At 40.1% G+C, this 19,812-nt stretch overlaps 1 protein-coding gene across 3 annotated transcripts in view; it reads left to right on the top strand.

Annotated features, from left to right (window-relative positions):
- patl1 (PAT1 homolog 1, processing body mRNA decay factor) overlaps positions 1 to 19,812 on the top strand; it is a 35,118-nt gene that overhangs the window by 2,971 nt on the left and 12,335 nt on the right. For all 3 annotated transcript variants that reach the window (XM_079277996.1, XM_079277994.1, XM_079277995.1), the window contains 10 exons: positions 214 to 417; positions 925 to 1,188; positions 2,947 to 3,035; positions 3,415 to 3,495; positions 6,471 to 6,668; positions 7,784 to 7,885; positions 8,396 to 8,482; positions 9,061 to 9,272; positions 9,507 to 9,651; positions 19,626 to 19,743. In XM_079277996.1, coding sequence (XP_079134122.1) covers positions 214 to 417; positions 925 to 1,188; positions 2,947 to 3,035; positions 3,415 to 3,495; positions 6,471 to 6,668; positions 7,784 to 7,885; positions 8,396 to 8,482; positions 9,061 to 9,272; positions 9,507 to 9,651; positions 19,626 to 19,743 — 1,500 coding nt within the window. The remainder of the gene's footprint in view (positions 1 to 213; positions 418 to 924; positions 1,189 to 2,946; positions 3,036 to 3,414; positions 3,496 to 6,470; positions 6,669 to 7,783; positions 7,886 to 8,395; positions 8,483 to 9,060; positions 9,273 to 9,506; positions 9,652 to 19,625; positions 19,744 to 19,812) is intronic.

The following is a 19,812-nucleotide window of genomic DNA, read 5'->3' as shown; positions in this document are numbered from 1 at the left end:
CGGTATACTGCCCACCACAAGTAGAGGGCTGTTACACTGGTGTAATGATTGTTGGTCAACTACATGAATGCAATACCTGACTACTGTGATTGTTAAACAGTTTGTCAAAGTTATAGCCCAAAAAATATATAGTCTCTAGAACTATACTTACTAGCACAGATGATTCATCGCCGTAGAACAAACAACCACTGTGTTTGGCTCCTCTTCTTCCAGATGACGACTGGCAGGAGGAACACAAACGTCTCGCTGGGCTCGATAAGGGGGATGGGCTAGGAGGGGGAATGGGAGGAGAATCAGATCTAGGTGGAGCTGAGGACTCATCTTCCACCTATCTCCCTTCCTCAGCGGGCCATCTCCCCCTTCCATCTTCTGTCCCTTCACTAAAATTCTCCTTGTCTTCCTCTGGACTGCCTCCAGGTCAGTGATAGGCAGCGTGACTTGACTTGACTCAGGAATCCTGTTCAGTTCTCTGTGAGATTGCAGTATTCCTTACTTCACTGGATATTTTTTTTAGGTCTTGAGATCAACTAAAGTACTTGATTCTATTTTTAAGGGTGTAAAATTGGGCTTGGCAACAGGCCAAATTTATTGGACAACTCAACAGAATTGCTGGTCACAGATTTTTCCCTGACTTATTATTCAATATATCACATGGAGAGCAATAATATATCTGGAAAAAAATACATACACCTGGTTGGAAAATCCAAAGTAAAACTGTCCTTTCAATTCAATTAATATATTAATCAATTTCCTGCATTTCTGCATTTTACTACTGTATTTTATTTCTTACACTGTTCTTAATTGCTGTTAAATCTCCTTTTCTTTTGCCTTATGTTTTGATGCTTTTAATGGTTTTATGTGAAGCACTTTGAATTACCTTGTTGTTGAAATGTGCTATACAAATAAACTTGCCTTGCCTTTCAGATGTGGAGGATCGAGGAGGGGGAGGTGACTTGGCTGAGTCCCTGGCCAGACTCATCCTGGAGGCTGACCCTGCCATCGCTGGGGTCGGAGCAGCTGAGAGACCTGGTCCATCCCCCAGCTCTTCACGTTCCAGCCTGTCCGCTCTGCAGGGCTTGGACCGACCCAGAGTCCCACCCCAGCCCTCCTCAATCCCTCATCCCACTCAACCACATCAGCATCCCCATCACCCCCAGCACCAGCTGCCTCCTGGGCCCTCTGCCTCAGGTGAGAATAAATGCAATACTTTTTTTGTATTGGCGACTTCAGTTACTAATCAGATAGCCAACTTAAAGGTACGATGTGTAAGATCCGGCCTGAAACATGGACATTACCACCAGAATAGGTTACAGTGTTGACGGTTTGTCAAAGAGGTATATGTATTGTGTTACAGAGATTGTTGAGGGGAAATGCTGCCCCCTATTTGTTTGAAGCATGTGGCCAGGTATTATACATTGCACCAAATTCGCCACATTTTATGTGGATGTCTAATCAGTGCTGACGGTAAATATAGTGTCATAGACTGGGCCAGTTGATGAAGTTTAAACTACTGCTCCAACTCTATTCTTGTTCTATACTTAATGGTGTCCTGATGAACTTTGAAGAATGCACTGGATCAGACAGAGTTCGATGCAATATAGTTTATTCTTCAAGCAAAGAACACAACCCGAGTCATTCTCCGGAGAGGAACTGATTTATTCTGTTCTTATATAGTTTCATACTGTATAGTGTGGCTGATATCGCTTTTGCCCTTTTAAGCTCTTCCTCAGTTTCCTTTGATCTGTCAATATTTTTTAATTAAATCACAGTGTGTCACTTTCCCTGTCATGTCGGTGTGAGTTATGTTTGTATGGTCTCTAATGTGTGTATTGCATGTACCAGTTTGTCATAGTCATCTCTATCTTTCTAGTCGGAGTTGAAAGACTTTTCCTGTCGTGCCTATCACAGCTCAGGCCTCCTATCACTGCTCACTCCTCCTATCACTGCTCACTCCTCCTATCACTGCTCACTCCTCCTATCACAGCTCTATTTAGATATATTTAAACAAGTAGATATAATCGTTGGTGATATTATGACCTATCAAACTCCAACACTGAAGAAATAAAAACCCCTTCATAACATCTACTGAAGTCAAGAACACTCTGGAGGAGGTAGGCGTGCAATTGTAGTAGTCTACAATCAAGAGACCTTCACGAATCTAAATACAGAGGGTTTATAACAAGGTGCAAACAGGAAGGCCGATTAGACTTTGCCAGAAAACATCTGAGAAAGCCTGACCAGTTTGGGAACTAAGGGCTAAACTATCTGCTCAGATCCACCTTAATGCAACAAAACTGATTGGACGGCGCCTTTTTAAAGGAATGGAATATTCTTCAATGGCCAAGTCAGTCACCTGATCTCAACCCAAGTGAGCAGGCTTTTCACTTACTGAATATAAAACTGAAGGCAGAAAGACTCACAAACAGCAGCAGCTGAAGGAGGCTGCAGTGAAAGGTCTGGCAAAGCATCTCAAAGGAGGACTCACCGTTCGGTGATGTCTATGGGTGCCAGACTTCAGGCAGTCATTGAGTATTACAAAGTATTACAAATAATGATTTTATTCACAACTGTTTTTTTCTTTTGAGCCTCTGAAAATGTGGGGGACTGTGTAAAAATGGCTGTAATTCCTAAACAGTTATTGTGATATTTTTGTTATATCCATTGAATTAAAGCTGAAAGTCTTCACCACTGGAGTTGTGTAAAGAGGCAAAATTAGAGAAATTGTGTCACACTCCAAATACTTAAGGCCCTGAATGTGCGTCTTCTGAATGAACATTTCTCAACTTTTACCTTGAGATTTGTCGACACAATTGTTTACATAGTGTGATAGAGACTGTGTAATGTGTTTAATGTTTCCTGGTACTGTGTGTACCTGCCCAGGGAGATGGATGTTTTTTGTGTATGGTCCTTGTTTGATTAATATTAAAATCTGCTGTACTACTCCAGGCCTTCCTCCTGGCGCTGCTCTCTCGTCCATGCTCAGCTACCAACAGCAGCAACACTTACTGCGTAGAGGGACTGCTCCTATGGCCCAGGTTAGTTTTGAACTGACTATCTGTCTCTACTATTCTGTATACCAGTATTTTTAAAGCTTGCAAAGCAGTTTGTAGAAATGCAATCACCTCATATTTATTCTGTGTCTGATTATGCGGTGGGACATGTGGGAGAAGAAGCTTGCAGTGGTTTTTTTCGGAGTGGTGCATTACTTATGCTTTATGACTGTTAAGATATGAATGAGGGGTGGATTCATGGTTTATATTTCCTCAATTTACGAATCGGCAGCTTCTTTTCTGGATTTGAGTTTGAGCTGTGAATTATATTGAGTGTAACTGGCTGTTTGCAGTATTGTTCATTTGAACTTTGTTTGTGGAAAATATTTTAGTTTGAAAATATATTTTCTCTCATTATCTCTAGATGAACTCTCACAGTATCTGGGAGAACAGTATGGGTTTTGGGCCGGTCAGTGTCTCCCCCGGACTGATTACACACATGGAGGTGAGGGATACTCAATAGAGGGCAATGGGGCATGGCCCCACCTTGAGCCACAAAAGAAAAAAAAAAATTATACAAATTGTCAATATTTGTGTTTTTGAACTGTGGAATGTACCCAGTAATATGTGTAAAATGTGATATCTGCGCAAAATATATGCTTTTCCGACTCGTCCTCTCCGCCTGTCTGCTCGTGCTCTCCGCCTTTGTGCACGACACGTCTCAGAACGCGCATCTAGGGGGGAAAAAAATCGTTTTTGCCCAAAAGAGGCAGGTCTATGAAGCAGTTTAGCCAATTGCTGATTGAAGATATAAATGAGTGACATACAATTTAGCCAATCAGCGCCCTCAAATAGATTCAGTGTGGGGCCAAAAATATTTGAGAACACACATGAGAACTCTGTCAAGCTACATATTGGGCAAAGTGAACATGTTTTATTCTACATAGTTGTCCTCAGTCTCATCTGCTTAACTTGGTCATGGAGGCATCAACATTTAATTGAGATGGTAAATTAACAGTGAAAACTCATCATAGCTTAATTTAACATCAGTATTCATAATTACTCTTCATGTTTACTTCTCCTGATCTTTACCTCCCATAACAAGGTCCATAGGGGCATCTCAATAAATGAACATGTTATATTATATAAGTGTTATTTACTGCTTTTTTTCGTGTTGGAATAAATGTTAAATATTTAACTGCAACGTAGTAATGCGTGTTTGATACTTTAATTTTTTTGCATTAAATCATACTGGGATGTTTGCTGAAATTGATAGGATGGCCCTACCTAGAACATTTTCCACCAGCCGCCACTGGATGGCAGACCTTCCAACCTGTACGCATTTTGCGTAGCAGGCCCTTGTTTTTTACATCAAAGTATTTTGGTACAAGTTATTACTTAAGGTAATTAAAGAGGACAGTTGTAATTTTTTTTTAACACCAAAGTATAGGATAAAAAATATAGCCGAGTTAATCGAGAGACATTGGATGATTGTTTCTTCTTTTTTTGCTGGGTCATCAGCATTCATATCTATACGACCAATTGGCTTATCATTGAATGTTGAATCTTTTAGTTAAGTAAATGGTAATACCAGTGTAAAAATACTTAATACTAAGTCTTAGCATCAGAATATACTTAAAGTACCAAAAGTAAAGATACTACTACTGCATTATAATCATTGATTTATTAAAGTGGTCATCACTTGCAGCTGGTAAAGGTGAAGCCAACTACTATATATACCGGTACTTGATAATTCTATACTTCTTAAATAATACATCATAGTTTTTTTTTTTTTTGTTAATATATATTTTGTAATAGGAATCTGAATCTGCATAGTAGCTGGTAACCTATATTGTCAAATAAATGTAGTGAAGTAAAAAGTATGTATGTCTCTCTGAGATGTTGTGAATTATAAAGTACAAGTACCACTTATGTACCGGTATAGTAGGTGACTGACTTAAGTAGGGCTGCAACAACGAATCGATGATAATCGATTATTAAAGTAGTTTCATTGTCGATTATCAAATGTCATTATCGATTCGTTGTGTCCCGCGATTATTACGCCACTCAATAAGTCGCGGAGATGTGTGAGAAAAAAAAAGGGGAAAAAAAGAGCGGCGCACAGCAGTTGTTGTGAAGTGGAGCTTCTAATGAGGACCAAGACACGTCTGGTTTTGAACGGAACACTTTACTTCCTGAAAACTGCAGTTTAACAACTGTTACAGTGAACAGACGCCCGCCTGACATGTACGTTAGATTTCACTTATCGTTATCATTGTTGTTGTATCATAGCACGTAGCATGCATCATGCTACTTCCTGTCTCGTCACAGTAAAATCACTTCTGTTTTCATGGTCTTCACAATAAAAGTAAACATGCGATCAAACAATTTACAACAGAGGAAAGACCATCGGACCCGTAACGTTGTTCTGAAACAGGGCGGAGGCAGAGAAATCAGTACGACCTAAGTTGTCCAAGGTGTGGGAGCATTTCACACTTAACAAATAGAAAGTGTGTTCATTGCAAGATATGCAAAAGAGACATAATATGGCACGGGAGCACCACGGTGATGATTCAGTTTGTGCGTGTAGTGTAGAGAACAAGTTCTGATGTTCAAACAAATCCTGTTTTCTGATTTGTATTTTTCTTTATTTTTATAAATTATTTATTGTTCTGACAGCTCTGGTCCCTTTTAAACAAAAATATACATTTTTTTCACATGTGTATGTTTTTTGTGTTAGTCCATTTGTTTTTAAATTTTTACTTTAACAGCTCAGGGATGTTCAAGGAGCAAGATGTTTGTGCACTTTCTGAAGATCAGTTCTGTTTTTGAATAAAGGGTTGGAAATTAATGCTTTTTTGTTTTTTTTTATCCGATTAATCGAAAAAAGAATCACCCGATTGATCGATTATTAAAATAATCGTTAGTTGCAGCCCTAGACTTAAGTAGCCTATATGCACCTAGTTAGATTCCACCACTGCTAGAGCACACAATTACCGGTATTTACAAGACCCCAAAGTTCTTCATAGATCCGGCCTCTTAGTTTTGCTCTCAAAGTGCACTAGATTGGTGCATTTAACTTTAGAATGTGCAAAATGTTCTTCTAGGGTCCGAGGTCCACCCAACACAGTCTCACAAAATCCTGTGGGAAACACTGAATATATGCAAATTATGTACAGTCATTTATTGTGCGAGGAGCAGTGATTACATTTTGATGTAAATTGGTTGCCGAAGTCCTCAATAAAATTGTCCAGGGTTGGCGGGCCTGTGATGGGGATGTAAAATATCCGTAATAAACGCACATAAAAAATGAAATCTCCTTTTCTGAATTCAGTTACATAGTGACCGACTGTATAGACACAAAAATATTTCTCAGAATTTTATACATACAGTAGGTTTAGCGTAAAAAGGGCTCAACCAAGCTGTTGATTTTGGTGTAGTCATCTGTATTTTTCTAATCACCCTTTTTGTCCTCCTCAGGATAGTCCTCTGACGTCTATAATCAAGGAGGTGGGCCTTCCAAAACAACCTCCTCAGGGTAGGAATGATGGACGGGATTTGTCAGAGAGGGTACCACCTCCACGCTCTTCTTCCCCTGTGATTGGCTCCCCTCCGGTGAGGGCAGTGCCTATTGGAACCCCGCCCAAACAGCCAATGAGCCATGCTCTAAATCATCAGGTGAATAACAGATGACAGTTCTTCTCATTCTACACTTTTCCTATTTGTCCTCCATCATTTCCCCCTTTAACGATTTCCAAGGTCCGAATGAACACTAAATCTCATGTCTCAAAAATGCCCCCCATTATTGTCACTGTTTGTCAATGTGGAAGGCTATTTGTGTTTGTTGAAGACAAAATTTTCAAATACACTTGCCTACCACAGTAAAAAGTTATGCGGTATTATGTTGGTGTTTCTGAGGTCAGTTTGTCACATCTTAGTGAGTCTGACAGTCTTAATAATTGTAGTACTTGGCGTAGGGCTGCACGATTATGGCCAAAATCATAATCGCGATTATTTTGATCAATATTGCGATCACGATTATTCATTAATTTTAGGGACAACATCTTTTTATTGCACTCATGTTTAAATGAACAAGAACACTGCTTCCATTTCCATTGTTGTGCTATATTCAGGCTAATGTACAACTCTTTGCATCAGACTGGTCCTGATCACAGTGCATCTCGTAGAAGGAAAATATAAATAAAATAGTATCAACACTTTTTACCCAAAATTAAATCAACAGAGCACTGCTTTCACTTCCATTTTGTGCTACATTCCAGCTCATCGCTATGCGGCCATTAGCATTAGCTTAGCGATTACTATGCGGACACAACTCGAACGCACTCTGTGCATATCTTCCAGACAACGAATGATGATCCTTTTCGAGGGGCTAGCTCCTCGCCTTCTGCTCCTATATATATTTGATTTAGCGACACGACACACGGTCACGGCCGTCTGCTCTGTTGGCCGTCTCTCTTCTTCTACGAATACCGGAGTCTGCAGGGTGCGCGCATGACACCTCCCCATCTCGTTCTCCCCCTGGTGGTCGGCTGACTGTTAGTTGAGGAAGCGCTTGATTTGATATGTAGCAGAGCACGCATTTTAAACGTCAATATCGCAGACGATCATGCTCATTTAATCGTGGCAGCCAAAATCGTGATCGCGATTAAAATTTGATTAATTATGCAGCCCTAACTTGGCGTGCTGCATCATGTTGTCTGTACTTGACGTGTAGTTGGCTTTGTCTCTGTTAACCCTGGTGTGTGTGTGTGTGTGTGTGTGTGTGTGTGTAGATCCACCATCCCACGGCGGTTCATGTGAGAGCCCCGGTCCAGCATAGATACCCTCCTCCTTTCCCTGAGCGAGTGTCACCCAACACCCTCCTCAATATAGCTGTGAGTTTTTTACTCTCCCCATCCTCCCCTCGGTTTTTCAGCTTTGTATGCACATTAAATCAAAGAACGTTCTAGGGTTCCTTTAAGTGAAATGGCACAACACATCTCAAGAAATCTGTGTTTCTGTGATTTCATCCATGAACAGCTTGAACATTGGGTCTGCAAAACTAAAGATGCTAATTATGACCTTTTTTTCTGACCGATAGCTGACCCTTCCAAACCAATCATTTGCTCTTAATGTTAGGTTGGGAAATTAAGCTTTTTTTAAAAATGTGATATTACGGTTTCTAACCTTTTAAACAGGCTAGCTGTGACCCCGTTTCCTGCTATTATGCTAAGCTAAGTTGCTAAGCTAAGTAGCCAGCTGCTGATGGTAGCTATATATTTGCAGTACAGACATGAAAGTGGTATTGATCTTCTCATTTAACCGTTCCTTTAAAAAAGGAGTCGACAAGAGAGACAAACCAACTTCCATTTTCTTTGAAGTGTTTATCTGCCGTTTTTGTTCAGAACTCTCCGCTGTGTCGCAGTCCGTTCCCTCCCGGAGTTGGTTCGGTCCTGTCTCAGATTCAACGGGTCCAGCTGCTGAACTCTCAGGTTGGTATCGTAGAAACACACTCATTTTAGATTGCTGCATATAACTCCTGGTTTCTTCGATAAGTGGTCGGTAATACCTTGGGATAAGAGAAATGGGGTTGATAATGAAATACAGAAAACTAAAGTCATTTGACAAGGAAAGTCAAATTAGAGGCAATGCTTTTTTTATTACAATACTTGTAGAATGACTACGCTGACATTCTGAGAAATGTGATTGTTTGCTGTCCTGGCTGTACTTTGATAAGAAGATTGACTTTAGTTTCACTTCTGTTTTTCAGTATTGTTAGTGTGGTATTTCTTAAGCCCAGCTTTGCTCTAGTCTAGAAACAAGAGAAGACACATCACCTCCATCAAAATGGAAAAAGCAAATCTTTAGTACAAATGGTGTCTCATTAGCTAGCATGCTTGGGTTTCTTCAGACTTAAGACGGCATTATAGAAACCTGGCGAACCCATGATGGGTGCAGAAACTGCTTCTCTGAATAATATTGACACCACAGCACCAATACTTAAATAGTTCCCTCCTAAATCACATGACTCATTATCTCACACTGAGTAATTGTCCCTCTCTTTCTCCAGGTGGCTGGTTTTCCTCACGGTGTACCAGTGCCTCCTTTGTTACCGGGTGGCGGTGGCGGTTTTAGGCCATTTTTTGGTCCTCCACTCGGTCACAGAATTGGCCCGCCCCCTCATGGCCACCTCAACCACGCGCCACCAATCCGGCACAACACCACCCACCTCCACCCCCAACACCGCCGCATGCTCACCCAGCGCATGCAGAACCGGGGAGGGTAAACAAGTGTGCATGTTTGTGTACACACAGTACATGTGAATAATGATAGAAGTGTGAGATTACACAGCACTGTAGACCTGGATCACTAACCAAGAAGCAACATTATCCTAAACACAGAGCAGGTTACAGGCTAAGATCACACTCTGAACAGAAAATGGTAGCTGTTGCTTTTCAGTTACTTTCCAAAGGTCACTGGGTAGACGTGTGTTCTTGTATCTTTGCCTCCCTTTAGGGACCGTGGCAGGACTGGAGGGGACCGGCGAAGCAGGGACCCTTACAGTAACCTTATGACTCAAAAAGAGAAGGAATGGGTAACCAAGATCCAGATGATGCAGCTGCAAAGTACTGACCCTTATCTGGATGACTACTACTATCAGGTTGGTTTTTAGATGCTGTTGTTGCCCTGTTATTTGCATTCATGTAGGGAGCTCAAAGTAGCTGACCCTTTTTTAATTATATATATACACACTGCATTTCCAAAGTTTGGAGTCATCTGTTATATTGATGTTTTTCTGCGTTCCTTCAGTTATGACTATTTTAACAGACAAAACGAGTATAATTCAGGCACCAAATGTATTAACATTTTAAATAATTTTTGCCCTAAAAGAACAATTAAACATTTCGGAATTTAATCGTCAATTTGTTGTCTAAAATGATTAATCTATTTTCATTCAGAGTTCAGTCAATAATGAAAAAATCACACCTTACAAATAGGGGTGGGGGGAAAATTGATTCTTAGATGCATTGCAATTCTCTCTTAAAAGATTGACTCGATGCAGAAAACTCAATAATCGGACATTTAAACTCAATTGTCAACATTATGATCGCCTGTAACAATTCTGTGACACCGGGCTGTCCATCCCTTTCTGCTGCCCCTGAACACAACAGACATAATACACGTGCATCTTGTTTACGTTCTAAACTACGCTAAATACTAGAGTTTTGGTGAGGGCGTCTGAGCTTGAGCAGCCGAATATGAATACAATCCTGTCAGCACCCCCTGGCTGTTAAGACTGCGATAAAGTCAGCAGACACTCTGATCTCCATGGTCAAATCAGCCAACACTGAAATTTTAGTGCACCTATATACTGACATTCATGGTGAACTCGTTCAAATTGCCCAAGTCAGCAGCGAGGGAGAGACTTAGCAAAGTTAGCGAAGGGATCGATGTGAGACAACTTATTTTCAAAATAAGTTGTCAACAATGCGTGTATGGAAATGAGATTAATTGAACTATATTCACATTAAGTATAAAACATGTTACCTGTATCTTGTGAGTTAAAGGTCAAACATTTTTACTTAAGATATTTACCAAAGTAAAATTCCTACATTTTTACCTTCAAACAGCTAATTTCTGAATATTTGAGGTGGTATAAAAAGACCTTTCTCAATAATTCCAGACAATGGCTGATGCATTTGTGTTCAGTACATCGCTGACTACACTAACACTGAAAATCAAACACTTTTACTCTACCATTTAAAAGATTTTACAACGTAAAACTCCTACATTTGTACTTTTTTATTTTTCTTTAAATTTTTATTTTTTTAAATTATTTTTAAGCCGATTTCCGGATATTTGAGGTTCTACGAAAAAATTCTCAAGACAATGACTGATGCATATAGGATCAGTATGTCTCAGAATTTACTGAATATACTGAAAATCTTTTTTTAATGTACCAATTAATAGATTTTTCAAAGTAAAAGTCCGACATTTCTACCCACAAATAATATTTGTTAAAAAAACCTTTTCTTAACATTTCCAGACAATGACTACATTTCATTTCAGGACATCTCTGTCCACAGACTTACAAAGATTTTATGAAAGTAAAAGTCCCTATTTTCAACCGTGAATTAGGTACATTTATGAATATTTGAGATGCTATAAAAATATTTTTAATTCCTGATAGACACATACATTTGTGCAAAAATTTGTACACGACATCTCTGACTACACCAGGGGTCGGCAACCTGCGGCTCTTCAGCCCCTCTGTTGCAGCTCCATGAATCTACATCCACACTAATACGTTTCCGTTTTAAACGATCTCCATCCACATGGCGTTTCAGCATTGTTTTCTAAATGATCTCCGTCCAGACTTAAACGCCTGAAATCGTATATCACGTGACTCTTCACATACCCTGTGTATGCGGGTGGGTGCGGTGTAAACAGGAAGTAGATTGGTTGCTCAAAGTCGCTAACGTGACTTCAGACGGCCGCTCCATATGTCTGATAACGCCGCTGGACACGCTGCTCGTTAAACGCTCCAATAACAGCTGCTTCCTCTGTAATAGTGCAGACTTTAACTGGAAAACAGCTGCTGGTAAAGACAACACGGTCAGTAATACCTGACCTTAAATAAAAATGTTTTAATATTTTTTCAACTAAAATATGCGTCACATCCTATTACACCTGCCTTTCCCTGCAGGTCACTAATCATGATTTGCAGACCCCCGCCCTCAGTAAACTATCAATGGATAAATCCAAAAAAGAAAAGTCACGGAGGAAAATAGAGTTTAATTCTGTGTGGACGTATTCATTTGCCAACGATGCTGGCTTAGCTGTATGCTTGAAATGTGCAAAAAATGTAATGTTGAATGTCACTTCCAGAACAAGCACACAGCATTTGCTGAAAAGTATCACGTTGGAGAGGAGCGAAAAAGAGCGATTTCTCAACTGCTGCAGCAAACTCTCCTCTTCATAAGAGTTTGATGTTGTTATAACAGGTAAAATAGCAATAAAATGTCAAGAATTGTCTTTATTCTTGTTCTATATTTTCATAAATACAACAAACTATAGTTTTTGTATAACTAATATAACTATATATACAACTTTATAAGCTGTGATATCAAATTGCTTTTGCGGCTCCAGACAAATTTTATTTGGTGGAAAATAGGGCGAAATGGCTCTTTGGATAGTAAAGGTTGCCGACCCCTGGACTACACTGATAATGAAAATCCCAAAAATGTAATGTACCAATTAAGAGATTTTACAAAAAATCATGCAAAATGCATGTTTTAGGCCACCACCTCCTGTACACGAAGATAAACGTGTCGCATAGAAAAAACAAGACTTTTAGGGGAATTATTATCGACACGGACAGCAACTCCAGTCAGAACAATTTGTTTTGTAATCTGTAGGTACTTGGCATGAAACCAGTGGCAACACCTTTCACACTGAACCTGAAAAAGGGCAAATTAACCACCATTACTTGATAAAGACAGAGTTTCCATGCTGTTTAGTCATTTTGAATCTGCCACCACAAAGCAGGCTCTTTCAAAGTTTCCAAGTTTTAATATGATATTTATCAAATTTCACATTGAAGCAACTTATACTGTAATAACTGCGCACAATGTAGTAATTTAAATGTAATAAACGCTCATAATGTAATAATCCGCACATATTGTAAATAAACAGTTTTGAGCATAATATATAATAATTTATAATATAATATATAATAGTTATTATATAAATATTACATAATGAACTAAGCAAAAAATAGTTCGAAAAATGTAATGTAAAAATGGCATATTTTGCATGATTTCTTTGTAAAATCTCTTAATTGGTACGTTCAATTTTTTTAGATTTTCCTTATTGGTGTAGTCAGAGATGTCAACACAAATCATTCGTTGTCTGGAATTATTGAGAAAAATATTTTTATATTCAGAAGTAAGCTTTCTGAATAAACAAATGTAGGACTTTTAAGTTGAAGAATCTCTTAGTTGATACAGTAAAACTGTTTGATTTTCAGTATGGGTGGAGTGGGTGGAGAGATGTCCTGAAAAGTAATATACCAGTCATTGTTTGGAATTATTGACGAAACTGTTTTTATAGCGCCCTAAAATATTCAGTTATTTGATATATTTCCGTAGAAATGCAGAACTTCGGAAAATCTCTTACCGTACTTTCCGGACTATAGAGCGCACCGGCATATAGGCCGCACCAGCTGATGTTTAACAGAATAAAGAATTTGTACACAGATAAGCCGCACTGGTCTATAAGCCGCAGGTGTCCCTGTTGAACAGCAAGATGCTTTTAACAGTACCGTACTAAAGTTGTCTTCTTCTATGAACATCATAACATGTTGCTAGCTTCTAAGCTAATTTTAACATTACGGCCAATGGGGAAATGCTAACCGCGATTAGCATTAGCGAATATATAATATATCTTTGTACATCTTTTCATGCAGACATACTTGCATTACAAACTAAGGTCTCTCACGGCTACCAAACGAAAAGCAATAAGGCAATACCGGTAACTGTTGTTGCTCATAGCTCTGAATAGCTGTTGTTGCCAAGCCAGTTAGCCGTAAATGCTATTCAGAGCTATGAGCAACGTCCACACGCTGCATGAGAAGATCAGCTTTTTATCAAGTCTGAGCATATGGAGCATTTTTCTCTGTGACAAATGCTTTCAACACGCTGAATGCTACACTTTTCAGCGTGTTGTTGAAAGCATGTTACTGGCATGCTGTGGGGGGGGGGGGGGTACAGTTAGGACAATGTAAAAGTGTAGCATTCAGCGTGTTGTTGAAAGCATTTGTCACGTGACAAATGCTTTCAACAACACGCTGAATGGTACCGGTAACGTTACATGATGTGGTGTGTTCAAGGACCCAAATGCAGACTCCGGACAGCAGTTATATTGCAAACCTCAAAAACACGCACACAAAAACACGCATTACGATGTCCCCTTAATCTAGTACTATCCCAGACTTTCGGAAGCCCTTGGTGATGGTGGATTCTGTCACACTGTTCCGCACTGTTAGGATCCACTGGCAGACTTGAGAAAAGCTGATCTGCTCATGCAGCGTGCGTGTCTACGTTGCTCATAGCTCTGAATAGCATTTACGGCTAACTGCAGACTGCTACGAGCAACAAGTTATTGCCTCGTTACTTTTAGATTATAATGAGAAGACACGCTGCTTCGTTTCACTTCTTCTGTTTGGTAGCCTTGAGAGACCTTAGTCTGTAAGTATGTCTGCATGAAAATATGTACGAAGATATATTATATTCGCTAATGCTAATCGCGGTTAGCATTTCCCCATTGGCCGTAATGTTAAAATTAGCTTAGAAGCTAGCAAGTCGGACATGTACGGTACCTACAGTTTCATGATGTGGTGTGTTGGACCCAAATGCAGACGCAGGACAGCAGAGTTGTATTGCAAACCAAGATGATTTATTTCTCACTCAAAAACACGCACACAAAAAAACTCTTGGAACAAGTTTTGTAGAACTGTAAAAAAAAACTAAAAAAAAAAACTGTTAAAAACAAAAAATGGGAAAAACTGTAATACCGTAAGTCAACTAGGAGGCGTTGCCACGTGCTCCGCACAGGTCCAAGCCGGGAAGTGGCTTACGGTAATCCCTCTGATCCGAGCCGGAAAGTGGCTGGATAGACACAGGATCGCTATTGATCGCTGTCGCTGTCTCCTTCGTCCTCCTGTGCACTAAAACCATCAAAGTCATCTTCTTCAGTGTCGGAATTGAACAGCCTCAGAATTGCTTCGTTCGTGCTTTCAGTCAATCTTTCGTCAGTGTCACTTTGCTCCCGAGGCAAATCCACCCTTGCGCTGTCATCATCTCGCAGTAGTCCAGCCTTTCGGAAGCCGTTGGTGATAGTGGATTCTTTCACACTGCTCCACGCTGTTAGGATCCACTGGCAGACTTGAGAGAAAGTTGCTCTTCGCATGCGGCCAGTTTGTGTGAAGGATTTTCTCCGTCAGTCATCCAAGCCTCCCACTGAACTCTGAGTGCCACCTTAAATGAACGGTTCACACTAATGTCAAGGGGCTGCAAATACTTTGTTGTGCCCCCAGGAATCGCAGCTAGAATAGAGTTTGTCGTCTTGATGGCTGCTTTAACAGAATCCGTTATGTGGGCTCTCATGCTGTCCAAAACTAGCAATGCCGTTTTTCTGTGAAAAAAATCCCCCTGTTCGCTTCGCGTAGCATTCCGTCAGCCATTCCTTCATTACGCTTTCTATCATCCACCCTTTCTTGTTCACTTTCACGGCGATTCCTTTCGGGAATTTTTCTTTCGGCATTGTCATCCGCTTAAAAATCACCATGGGTGGAAGCTTTTGTCCGGATGCTGTGGTACTTCGTCCATATTTATGATGTCGTCTGGTCCAATGGAATTTTCGGTTATATGTCTTTGCGTGTATTCGCTGAAGTTTGTCATTTTTTCCTTTTAAGTCGGGAGGGAGTTGCTGACCAGCGGTCGTCCGTGTTCTAATCGACAGGCCCTTTCGTTGCATGAATCTGAAACACCAAGACGGTCCACCTCTGAAATCTCCAATGTTCTTTTCGGTGGTGAGGGCTTTAGCCTTCAGTCAGATTTGCACGGTGGAAACACCTCGACCGTCTGCTCTCTGTGTGTTCACCCAATCCTGAAGAGTGTTTTCAAGATCAGGCCACCTGCTTTTCCTGCCTCTGAAGGCATTTGGCGTCTTTTTGCAGCAGCTCAGTTCTTCAGCCTGGCGTCTCCAGCGTCTCACCATCGATTCATTGACGCCGAGCGAATGTGCAGAAGCTCTATTTCCTTCTTCGACAGCCAGGCGGATCGCTTTTAACTTAAAAGCAGCATCATACGCATTTCTTCGTGTACCGGCTTTCTCCATGGCGAGCGAGGCGAGATGCGTGGAATGAATGAAACTCACAGTGGCTGGACACGCTTTTATCCGTCCGGGGTCAAATCACGAGCATGCATTCATCCGCCGCGTGCGATCGGCTCCGCCCAGTGCGAATACAGGTGTGTTATGTATTCATCCCCCATATGCTCCGTGGTGAGACGGCGCCATACAGCGATCATAGTTCGTCGATTGTTGGTCACAATTGTGGCAAATCTTCTAGATATCTTCCAGATATGATCTTATGATATGATCACCGGAAATAGTCCAGACATATTAAAATAATAGTCCAAAAAAAAGGCCGCGCAACATCATCATACCAGCCATTGTAAACACAATTATACATGAACTAAGATCATACAAAACATTTATTTCTCTCACTCAAAAACACGCACACAAAAAAACTCTTGAACAAGTTTTGTAGAACTGTAAAAAAAAAACTGTAAAAAACGAGTCTGCATTTGGGTCCTTGAACACACCACATCATGAACCGGGGCAAATCCGCCCCTGAGCTTGCGTTGTCGTCCTCATTACGCTGTCCCCTTAATCTCGTACTATCCCAGACTTTCAGAACCCGTTGGTGAAGGTGGATTCTGTCACACTGTTCCGAGCTGTTAGGATCCACTGGCAGACTTGAGAAAAAGCTGATCTTCTCTGCTCATAGCTCTGAATAGCATTTACGGCTAACTGGCTTGCTGCTGTTAGACCGGAACCGGAAGTTGCGGTTGTTGTTGTGGCGGAGAAAAGCTACGTATATAAAGCGCACCGGACTATAAGCAGACGCCTCAAAGCATGGGGTAAAAAGTAGCGGCTTATAGTCCGAAAAGTACGGTAATTGGAACAGTAAAAATTATACATTTTTGTATGGATGTGGTCAGAAATGTCCTGAACACATTCATATCAGTCAGATATTATTCATGTATTTTCTTTCCAGCAACCCTCAAATTAACGAATAAAAAAATGTCATGCACAATTTTGCATGACATTGTATTTTACCTTTAACTCACGAGATGCAGGTAACATGTTTTATACTTAATGTGAACATAATTCAATTAATGTTATTTCCATACATGCAATTTGTATATACACTTTGTTGACATCTTACTTTGAAAACCAGAAGTTGTCTCACATCGATCCCTTCGCTAACTTTGCTAAGTCTCTCGCTCGCTGCCGACCTCGGCAATTTGAACGAGTTCACCATGAATGTCAGTATATAGGTGCACTAACATTTCAGTGTTTGCTGATTTGACCATGGAGATCAGAGTGTCTGCTGACTTTACTGTTGTCTTAAAAGCCAACGTATGAAATCATTTCGCTTCTTCTTCCGCCCAACCCGGAAAGGGCGAAGTGAACCACGAAGTAGATTTGCACCCCTACTCAGCCATTGAGAATCAGAGCTTTCACGCTATGTTGCACACTTTGGAACCAAGATACAACATTCATCGCAACGTTTTTACGAACACAGCAATACTCTGCAAACAAACCAAAGATACGGTCATGGAGTCACTGAGGAAAGCGGGTCGGATGGTAACAACTTGCTATGCGGGACATCCGTTACCACAGAATCTTGTGCCACTGTAACTGCGCACTTTATCACTGAATGTATAGTTTTACCACATGTTCAGAAAGTATTATTTTTGCACAAGAGCTGAATTTTGATTGCCTATAACAATGGGATTTGGTTGAAGAGAAGTCTATGTTTATTTGTGAATAAGGGTAGCTTGTTATGTCACATGACTCAGAACATGCTGAAGTCTGTGTTTTTGCTACGAGGATGCCGCTACAGGCCCACTTTTGTCCTTGTTGTAGACAAATGACTGTGGAATCCCACAGATTTCCACATTTGGCACAGAAGCCTTTAATTGAGAGGAAAACCAACTTTCTGCTCCATAGAGACCAATGTTAAATTTTGCTTCAAAAACATCTTCCACAGAACACGGTACCCCAATTCTAGATCGCCAGTTAAGCCACATTATTTACACTATAGTCACAATTTGTACAGGATCTGTTCTTCAACTCATCCTTCCTCTCATTTATTAAAATCGGAGCAATAGGAGCTACGGTTATGGGAGTTTAGAGGATTTGTTTGAGAGGTGTTTCCCTGTTTTATTTCCATGAAAAGGCTGCAAGGACACAGGTGTTTCTGATTAAGCTAATTGGTGATGTTGGTAAACACCCAGACTCACAGACACACGTACTCCTCTCCCTCTATCTCTGTGTCTCTCTCTGTCTCTCTCTCATACAGTCATTCAGGTTTTAGAGATCTTTAGAGGTATTTTCCCCCTCCTCCACCCCACACACACCCCATTTCAAAATAAAAGCCCCACAGAGTGAATTCTAACAGAAATGCTTGTGATGAAGCCTGTCATTTAATAACCTGTTTATGCGTCAAACATTATGATTATGTCTCCTCTCCCACACCCAGCCCAACCCTTTCAAAATAAAAGCCCCATGGATTAACTGTATTTAAACATTAAGCTCAAAATTAGGTTTTTTGTTATAATAATGAATGCTCTTACTAATACTACTCCTGCTAATATTTCTAGTATTACTACTACTGCTGCTACTTCTACTACAACCTTTGCTGTTGCTACTATTACTACTGCTATTACTGCTACATCAATATTATTACTACTGCTATTACTACCACTACTACTATTACTTGTACTACAACTGCTACTACTACTACTCATATTCATGCTGCTACCAGTACTAATACTACTACAGCTATTAGTACGACTGCTACTAGTACTACTACTGCTATTACTGCTACTTCAAATACTGCCATTACTATTACTACTTCTACTACTGTTATATTAAATACTACGACCACTACTATTACAAATATCACTACTGCTACTACTACTACTTATTCTAATGCTACTAATACTTCTACTACTAATAATACTTCTAAAACTTCTAGTACTACTACTACAAATATCACTACTGCTGACATTTTTTAAGCCACAGAAACCATTCGAATATCAAAATGTTCAGCTCTTTCAGGAGAGGGGTGAAATGACTTCATATTTGTAATCTTTAAATTCTTTGAAATATTAAGCTATTTGCAATTTGTTTTTAATGGGATCTCGATGGAGAAAATCTTCAAATCCTGTTAAAGTTCTTCAACTTTCAAAGCCTTCTTCGTCGTACTTTCAGCTACAGACACCATAGTGAGACATTTCAACTAGAAGGGTTTTCAGCAGTGCAGTTTAAATGCTTTCAGGCTTCAACATTTTCCAGACAGGTAGTCACCCATTTCTTAATTTTCAGCAATTCTTTTACATTTCAGCTTTCAGCATTCCAACGCATTTTCAGCAGGAAATGCATTTTCTAGTTTCTTTTCTAGTTGGCCATCTTTTTAATGTTGGACATATAACCCTCCAGTTGACACATCTCTTCAATTTGTAACTAATATTGAAGTGATAAAAGATAATGGAAGTAAAATCGATGATAATAATTTGTAAAGATTCATGATATGAATCGTTACAAATATGCAGTGTTTTAAAGATACCAGATAGTCACAGTAAAATCATCTATCGAAAAAATTTGGATCCATCCAGATGAATTGCTAATCGTTTATAATTGTATAATAGCTCTCTGAATCGGAATTGAATCGTGAGCTGCCTAGATTCCCACCCCTACTTGCAGAGAGATATTTTATCTGGTAGTGTCAAAGTTGGTTGAAGATCACTGAAACTTGTGATGCGTGTGTTGCACATGTAGAACTACTATGAAAAGATGGAGAAACGTCAGGAAAGAGAGAGGGACAGCAGCAAGAAGGAACACGCCACCAAACTGATCACTCCACAGGTCGCTAAGGTTGAACACACCTACAGACCAGGTAAATGACAACAGAACACATCAGAGTACCGTACACATCTGCACTCCATAGTACGTGCATGAAACTGGA

The sequence above is a fragment of the Melanostigma gelatinosum genome, assembly GCF_949748355.1.
Source record: "Melanostigma gelatinosum genome assembly, chromosome: 11".
NCBI lineage: Eukaryota > Metazoa > Chordata > Actinopteri > Perciformes > Zoarcidae > Melanostigma > Melanostigma gelatinosum.
Note: the sequence above shows the minus strand (reverse complement) of the source record. Positions and strands in the feature narration are given on the sequence as shown.